The sequence below is a fragment of the Sitodiplosis mosellana genome, unplaced genomic scaffold, assembly GCF_009176505.1.
Source record: "Sitodiplosis mosellana isolate CC-2019 unplaced genomic scaffold, AAFC_SMos_1.0 Smas_scaffold_3863, whole genome shotgun sequence".
NCBI classification, from domain to species: domain Eukaryota; kingdom Metazoa; phylum Arthropoda; class Insecta; order Diptera; family Cecidomyiidae; genus Sitodiplosis; species Sitodiplosis mosellana.
In genome coordinates, this window is record NW_022599105.1 from 1 (window position 1) to 9002 (window position 9002).

The 9002-nt window shown below is 34.2% G+C and overlaps 1 protein-coding gene across 5 annotated transcripts; it reads right to left on the reverse strand.

Moving 5' to 3' along the window:
* Positions 1–481: 481 nt before the first annotated feature.
* On the reverse strand, positions 482–8034 carry LOC129571956 (uncharacterized). Of its 5 annotated transcripts, XM_055451841.1 has the most exons (8): positions 7871–8034; positions 7509–7593; positions 7338–7387; positions 7076–7226; positions 6686–6940; positions 6500–6546; positions 6280–6418; positions 485–2380 (listed from the first exon to the last, which is right to left on the reverse strand). In XM_055451841.1, the coding sequence occupies exons 2-8, from the start codon at positions 7573–7575 to the stop codon at positions 2196–2198; spliced, it is 894 nt and encodes a 297-aa protein (XP_055307816.1). In that variant the 5' UTR covers positions 7576–7593; positions 7871–8034; the 3' UTR covers positions 485–2195. The 5 variants fall into 5 exon arrangements, 4 of the variants coding, with proteins under 4 accessions (XP_055307818.1, XP_055307817.1, XP_055307816.1 ...); XR_008688368.1 differs by having other exon boundaries at positions 484–2380; positions 7076–7229; positions 7509–8034; XM_055451840.1 differs by having other exon boundaries at positions 7509–8034.
* Positions 8035–9002: the final 968 nt, after the last annotated feature.

Below are 9002 nucleotides of genomic sequence, written 5' to 3' on the forward strand. Positions count from 1 at the left end.
GCGCGAATAAAGCCGCGAATAAAGCCATCTGCCCAATTTCATTGAAACAAGTGGTACATTTCTGTTAGAGTATTGTGGGAAGATGTTAATTTTATGAATTTCTGCAGTGCACAAGAAAAAAAGTTGTTTGTATGGTGGGCTCTTGGTCTAATAGTTTAATGCTGGAAGTGGGTTTTGGTGGATCTTCAGGATGGACCAGACTGGGTTTGACAATGCCCTGGCCCATCCTGAGGATCCACTTCCAGAATCGGGAGCAGTTCTGAACGATCCTGAGGATCCACCAAAACCCACTTCCAGCATTTTTGAAGCGGTAATGACGTCAGCACATGGTGAATATGAGTGAATAATACAGATTTTGCGAAATATTTTAAATAGCTTAGATTTCATTAGATTTTAATGAAATAAATGAGATAGAAATAAGTTTTGCGAATAAAAATTGCGTGATATTCCCCTAGAAAATATCTTTTATTATTTTCTTGAGATGGAAATTGTGCGTACTTTAATGATAAACAACATAAACGATAGCACAAACATTATTGTCTAAATGAAATAAGAAACAACCAGTTGCACTCAATCCTGGATCCAATTGTTTGTCGCCTATAACAAATTACATATTACTTTCAAAGCTGATTTTCGAACATTTCTTTTCTCAATTTATAATTAAAAATCCCATTGCACAAAGGTTTCAAATTCAAGTGTCACATAAATGCACGAAACTCTCGAAGAATGACCGTAATAAGTATTTTTTTTAAATTCAAATGAAACTTTCTTAATCTTATTTTTTTATCAAAAAAACTCGAAGCGATTTACGGGTACCTTCCATACAAATTTTCTTATTTTCTTCATAAAATTGGCAAAACAGGCCAAATTTGTATGAGAGTTACCCTTTCGGTGCTTGATTTGAAGCTGGCTAGAAGTTTTGGATGGGCAGACTGTCGAAAAACGAGATTTCGCAAAACAATTCACCATAATGTGAAAGTGAAATACTGAGGGTTTCCGTAAACTGCTATTCTTGCCTATTTGAACCCAAAAATGGTCAAAAGTGCTTACTTTTTATTCCTGATTTAGATTTTTCGGACCATTTCCCACAACTTTTGCCTTATTTGACCCACTGTTTAACGTGAAAAATTCTTAAATCACGCAATTGAAAATTAAATGTTGAGAATATACGAAAAATGATATTTTTGCATATTTGGACTCAAAAAACTTACAAAGTGGTTGGGTTTTATGCTGATTTAGAATTTTTCGGTCATTTTCAACAATTTTTGACTTATTTGCAACATGGTTTTGCGTGAAAAATTCTTAAATCCCGCATTTGAAAGTTAAATCTTTAGGATTTAACAAAATTCGGGAAAATCACGATTTCAAAGCCCCATAACGCATATGGAGTGTACTCATAAGATCAATTTTTCTTGTTCTCGACCAAATTTTATGCTTTGACTTATTAGCTTTCATTTTTTGGCCGTTCTTGCAAAGTTGAAAATTAAATTTTTGGATTTAATTCAATCCGAACCACTTACAACGGGCATAAATTAATCAATAAAACATCATATTCAGTTGGAATTTCGACAAAAAAAATAGATGCGTTGCAAATCATCAATGAATCACAAGAGATCCAGGACCGAACAACAATAAACGAAAAAATAATCTTGCTTTAGCTTTTTATGTGAAAAAAAGTTGTTTTTCTCGATGTGTTTATGAATTCATATGTGAAATTTGATACCAATTAAAGAACTTTATTTTTTACTTTTCCGTACACAACGTGTTAAGGAAAAGTATAGGAATTGGTTGTATGGGAGGTACCCGTTAATCAATTCTGATTGGCTTCAAACTTTCTGAGGTTTCATTTTTTGGAGAAAAAATAAGATTCTGTAAGTTTCATGTTGATCGCATTTGCAGAAATTTGATTTTTTTTCCTCAATTTTGTCGACATTTTCTCGGAAGGCCAAGAACCAAACTTCTGCAAATGCGATCAACATGAAACTTTGAGAGAGAGAGAGAGAGAGAGTGTCTCTCCCTTAGGAAGAATCCATATTTTATTGTTAGATATTTGTAAAATTCTCACTTTTATTCCTTAAATCTATCAAAAGTCGTCCAATTTTGTTCCCATCGTTGGATTCTTTTTTTTTTTTTTTTTAAATAATGACGCGTATTACATAAAATCGACATAATTTTATAGTCGTAATCGAGTTGAGTTAAATGGGAGATTTCTGGGGTTTTGTTTGGTTTCGTTTCACACTGTGATTTTTGTTGGAATTATTGGGCTCACGCTTGGGGTAGAATGTTTCTGGCAGTTGATGTCTTTGGTTGAGATGTTGAGCCGCTCGTTTCGCTAATGTGTAACTCATGAAAGCCATGAAATATATAGCCAGAATAGGCACTGAAAATATCGATAAAAAGGATGTACGTATGAGTATGGATGCAATATTGATGACAAGTCTTTTATTTCAATTCCAATCAATTGGTATACAGTCAGTCAAAAAAGTATTCGGAAACCTTCAAAAAAAAAAAATTTTCGCAATTTTTTGTGCATTTAATCATAAAAACCGTAACTATTTTTGTTTATTTAATAAATTTGAAGTATTTTCTATATGAATGGGTGAGGGCAAAAGTGAGACTTGAATTCAGAATACATAAAAACAAAACAAAAACGAATTATTTTTTTAAAGTGTAACATCGACAGAGATTTTTTCAAAGTGAAACACCGCGTGTTACATTTCAATAAAATTTGTTTTCATGATTCACTTTGAAAAACGCTTGCGGCGATGTTCCGTTTCGAAATATTCTTGTGTTGGTGTTGCATTTAATTGATTTTTTTCGCTTATTTTTCATTGGCCTATATGGAAGACAATCGAGCGCCGAGAACTTATGCTGTTTCGCTCACACTTATGTGCAATTTTTTCTCGTATTATAAGCTGTTGTGTTACGAACAACAGAGCCGCTCGCTTCGTTTCTCTTGGAAATTGACGCGCAATAAATGTTGCACACACTCAATATTGTAAGGCACTAACTCTTCATTACGTTCATTCATAATCGCTTGTAAAGCGAAACATGTTCAATCGTGTTCGTGTTTGTGTTTGTGTTTGTGTGCAATGTTTATCAAGAGAAACGAAGCGAGCGGCTCTGTTGTTCGTAACACAACAGCTTATAATACGAGAAAAAATTGCACATAAGTGTGAGCGAAACAGCATAAGTTCTCGGCGCTCGATTGTCTTCCATATAGGCCAATGCAATTGAATATAATATTATTAAATATTTACACATGGAAATATCTCGAAAACGGCTGGGTCAATCGGCAAAATGGACCGTGATGTCACTCCCAAAGGGAGTGTAAACACCCAGCTGGTTTGATGGTCTAGAATACAAATCCGGTGAAATTTCAGCTGATCCATGGATTCTCTGGATTCGGCCTGATTCAAGCACTTCATTTTTATATGCATCTTTAAAATCATTTTTTCTATGTTTTCTATGGAATTTCACCACAACGCAAAGAAACTGAAATGCTGGAATCTGGTCGAATCCTGAGAATCCATGGATCAGCTCAAATTTCACCGGATTTGTATTCTAGGCCATCAAACCAGCCAGGTGTTTACACTCCCTTCGGGAGTGACATCACGGTCCATTTTGTCGTTTTATCCAGCCGTTTTCGAGATATTTCCATATGCAAAAATTTAATAATATTATCTAATTGCGACAATTTATTGAAATGAAACATCAATGAAAAAATATATCAAAACAAAGCATGCGAAAAAAATTTAATTAAATGCAACACCAACACAAAAATATTTCCAAACGAAACATCGATACATATTATTTTGAATTGAAACATCTACGCGAACGTTTTTCAAAGTGAATCATGAAAACAAATTTTATTGAAATGTAACACGCGGTGTTTCACTTTGAAAAAATCTCTGTCGATGTTACACTTTAAAAAAATCTTTCTTTTGTGTTTCATTTAAATATGCTGTGAATTCAAGTCTCACTTTTGCCCTCACCCATTCATATTATTCATAGCAAATTTATGATATTGTACACATTTTGGAATATTTTTGAGAGTTTTTTTCTCGCAACCCTCAAATTCGACGCAAAAAATTTTTCCGCCATTCATCGATTTCATGATTTATTTCTATTGTTTTGACATTTATCGATGACAAATGCCAATTAAATTTTTTAATATTGTGAAATACAGTAGAATCTCGGAAAAGTTAACTCACACAAAAGTTAATTGTCCAGATAAGTTAAGCGACGTTTAGCTCCCATTGAACGCCTTTAAAAGTTAATTATTTACTTAACTTTTTAGAGCGTGTGTACATTTTAAACGCGATTCAGTAGTTTTGGAATGCAAACCAACAATACAAAACGAAGAAAATATGTCGTGCGTTGATCGGCGTTTCAGGCAAGTGCCTGTTCGCTGTGTATTTGTGTTCTACTAATCCTTTCTTTTTATAAACGTATTGACAAACAATAACAGCTGACAGTAGCCTTTGTTGTGTACGAGTTAGCCGGTATAAACAATAGACTCAGTGAGTTGCATTCGCTCTACGTAGCTCTCATTCGTATTGTCGATTAAAATGTTGAAAAAATTGAAGTACAAGCCAGATTAATTTTAGAGCAAAATGATGAAATTTTGAAAAAAACCGACAGTGGTGTTCATGGAGAACGATTGGCTCCAGAATATGGTGTATCTGAAGCAGCCATATCGAAAATTAAGAAGAAACGGATTGAAATTCTCGATTTTTATTGGCACTCATTTTTACTTTTTGATGTAAACTGATGAAAATGTGCCAATATAATAAAATTTGAACCAAATATCGTTGAACCATGCAATTTGTATCAAATTTGAAAAATGTCAAGAAAAGTTAATCACCTCTGGAACATTTTGATAACCTTTTCCGAGATTCCACTGTACAACTAAACTGTCACTTAGTTAGAATGTATTTGCGCATTTAGTTAGCTTGAAAACCGCCGAATCGATGGAAAATGGTAAAATCCAAAGAAACGATTTTCGAGGAGAGAGAAATCATCATAAATCTTCACAAAAATAACAAAAGTGAGCGAAAAATCGCTGAAATATGTTCAACACCACGATCAACCATAAACTCAATCATCAAAAAGTATAAAACAAGTGACACAATACTGAACAAAACAAGATCGGGCCGGCCGTCGAAGATCAGCGATCGGCTGAAAACGAAAATGATCCGAAAAATCAAAATAAATCCAAAGCCTTCGGCACCAAAACTTGCAGCAGACATCGCTGGCACTGACAATGTTGAAGTTACACCGCAAACAGTAAGAAATTTTCTGAAAAAACATGGGTACAATGGTCGGATCGCACGGAAAAAATGTTTGGTGAGTTCGGCTAATAAGGCCAAGTTCGTTTGGAATTCGCTATTCGTCATGCAAACACACCACAATCGTACTGGAATAAGGTGATATGGTCGGATGAAAGTAAGTTTGAAGTATTTTCATCGAATTTTTGAGCTAAAGTGTGGCGAAAACCCGCTACGGAGTTACAGTCAAAAAACCTAACGCCAACCGTGAAGCATGGCGGCGGTTCCGTGATGGTGTGGGGTTGCATGACTGCTTCGGGTGTCGGAAAATTGGTGTTTATCGATGGAAGAATGGACCAGTATGTGTACAAAGGCATTCTTCAAAGAAATTTGTTGTCAAGTGCTTACCAATTGAACATTGAATCCGACTTTGTGTTCCAGCATGACAACGACCCCAAGCACACGGCAGGAAGTGTGAAGAAATGGTTGTCCAAAAAGATCGAAAATGTGCTTGAATGGCCAGCCCAGTCACCTGACCTCAATCCAATTGAACATTTATGGGACCATTTGGATCGAAAAATACACCAAAACAGCATCAGTAGCATAGCTGAGTTGAAAGTCACGATTGTATCCGAATGGGCCAAAATCCCAACGAATGTGACCAAACATTTGGTCGATTCAATGCCACGTAGAATGCAGGCGGTTCGTCGCGCAATAGGAAACCCAACAAAATATTAAATATTCTCTTTTTTTCTTAAAAAATCATGCAATATTGATGTTTGGCCGAATACTTTTTTTGCGTCAAATTCAAGTATCTCACTGAAAAAGGTCCCAAAAACATTCTAAAATGTGATTAATATTTTAAATATGCTATTAATAATAAAGAATATACTTCAAGTTTAATAAATAAACAAGAATTGAATTGACTTTGAATAATTATTGCACAGAAATATGAAGAAAAAAAATTGTTTACAGGTGGCCGAATACTTTTTTGACTGACTGTAAGTACCTGTTAGAACGTAAAACATAATCAAAGCCTTGATGTTGCCCCTGTTCCACGATTTGGAGTAGGTGAGCACAGAAATGGCCCAAAACCATACACACAAGAATATTGCCCACAAAATTAGTGGCCACAAATAAATTTGTTTCTGTGACAATAAACAAAAGGAAGAAATAATCATAATTAGTAAATAATGATCATTATTGATTAACTATTCGAATTCATTTACATGGACAATTCCACGGAACCAGCAAACTATCGTCCATATGTTGAAAACTGAAAAAAAAAATGATGAAAGGTCTCTTATGATTTTGGTTGTGAATTTGCTACAAAATGTTCATGGAACATTGTTCCACTCTTGGTTTTTCTATATTTTTACCAAATTCAATAGCGAAAAAATGTTCATAAAACTTACCGAATAAAACATAACCAACAGTTATAAATTCGGGAAAAAATTTCGAATGAAAGTGTACAACATAGAAGATGCTCTGCCCAAGCACAATAGCAAACATCAAAAAACCAGTCATGATGCTAGTAACGTTCTGATTGAAACTATAGTTGACTGTATATGATGCGTATAGCAGCGGATTTCCAGATGTATCGATCTCAATGGCTTCTCTTATCGCTTTGTAACTTATCAGAATGAAGAAATAAAAAGTCACCAGAAATACTGAAAATAAACACCAAAGAAAATACTGTAAAATTTTAATCTCTGATCAGAAGTACTGTGCAACTTCAAATACTCGTATGATCTCTTTTGATCGATTTCTTTTAATTGAATTCGCATTTGAATTTACAAAACTACCTGTCATAACAACGCCCAAGTAATCGACCAGTTGAAATCCTTTTTTAAAATATGTCAACAATAGAAGCGTGTAATTGAATTGGAAAGCAGTCCACAGATTTAGTAATATTCCCCAACAAATGAGTGCCACTCGCATGTATACCAATTTTTTCTACTGAAACACAAGAGAGGAAATGGAAACATGGAAAAAAAATGAAAATTGGCTGATATATCGATTGAATTTCTCATCTCTATGAATAAGATATCGAATCAATTTACTCACTCTAGCGATGCCGTAGGACGAAAAGATATAGGCCGCGAGTATAACAATCGCTTTAGACAAAATTTGAAATTTTTAATGCAAGAACAAAAAATTGCACAGACAGAAATGATTGCATTTGAATGATATGATTTAATGAAATAAACAATTTTAAAAACTAAACAACAAACTCACCATAACAAACGCACACCGCTTGAAATGCGTACATTTCAAATTGACTTTCGGTTGCAAAGTTGTGCATAAATATGTATCTACTGAACTGAACATAAACCGTAAATGCAATGAACACAATACTAAATAATATCGTCAGGTAGTTCATTGCTTTTGCGGTCAATGTGTAACCTATACAAAATTTTGGTTTTGAATTTTCCAACTTGTACATGTTTATTGCGCGATCTATATTTTGAACGTATGTTGCGAAATATGCGTATTTTGGATAAGATAATTGTTAAAAAAGAAAGAATTTTTCAATGCACGATTTGAAAGCAACAAAAATCGAAACAGTTCCGTTTTGAACAATAACAAAATCTCTGAACTTTTCAAGATAATCCCATCGAATATGAATTTTTTTTCTGCCCAATATTTCACAGTGAACTAAATAAACCGTATGGAATTTCCGACCGATCACCTAAGACATCCGATTGAAATGCTAAAATTAACTACCGTCCATTTACAAAACACAAAAGTGTTTCTGTTTCAACGAATGTCCTAATACTGTTCACATCGACGCTCTACGCAGCTGATCGGCGTCAATTCTATATTTATAAAAATATGCGATGTCATTTTCTGTTCACAAGATCAAGGACCAACTATCATTTTACTCTAATTTTGAATGTGAATCGCAAGCATTCCATTTTATTTTGAGTTTTTGGGTCGGATTTGTGGGAAAAAAAATTTGGTGAATTACTCTTCATTCTATTTTTGTAATATTTCTTGTTGTATTTCTTTCCAGTTGAAAGACGTTGTTCAAGAAAAAAAAAATCTGCTTCAAAGGGAGCTAATAATTATCCAAAATTTTTCCACTTATTTTTGTCCAATTATGTCTACTCTCATATAATCAAGTTGAGTGACGCTTGGTATGAAGTAAGGAATTCAACCACAGATCAAAGGAAACGATGGATTTTTGCCAAAGTTTTCAACGATTTATTTGCAAACAAGAATGTGCCCTTATTTCATATTTATTTTGATTCATTTCGATAAGAGTTGCCTTCACATGTGCTTATCATTAGGTGTGCCTATTTAAAAGTGTTCAAAACAGTATAACAGTATAAGCAGTATGAAGAGTGAGAAAAAATTGTGACGAAGGTAATTGCAATATAAATATTCGATAGCAAGGGAATTAAAACGTAATGGAGTGTGGAACTGAGTTGACCTTCGATTGACCTCTTGACATATCCGGCTATTTTTGCCAATTGCAAACGGATTTGAATATATTTCATTATTTTTGACACACAAAATGTGTGTCACCGCGATTACATCGCATTTTCGATTCGGCATGGATTCGGTCAGTTCACAATTATCGCAAATCCGCACACTGTATGCGCCTGCATACACACTGAGCATAGATAACACTTTGCTAAGAAATGAATTGAATTAAATTCTAAAACTCCATCAACTCCAGAGTGCGACAAAGGCTTGACGGTTTGAAAAACTTTTGTTCTTCTCTGA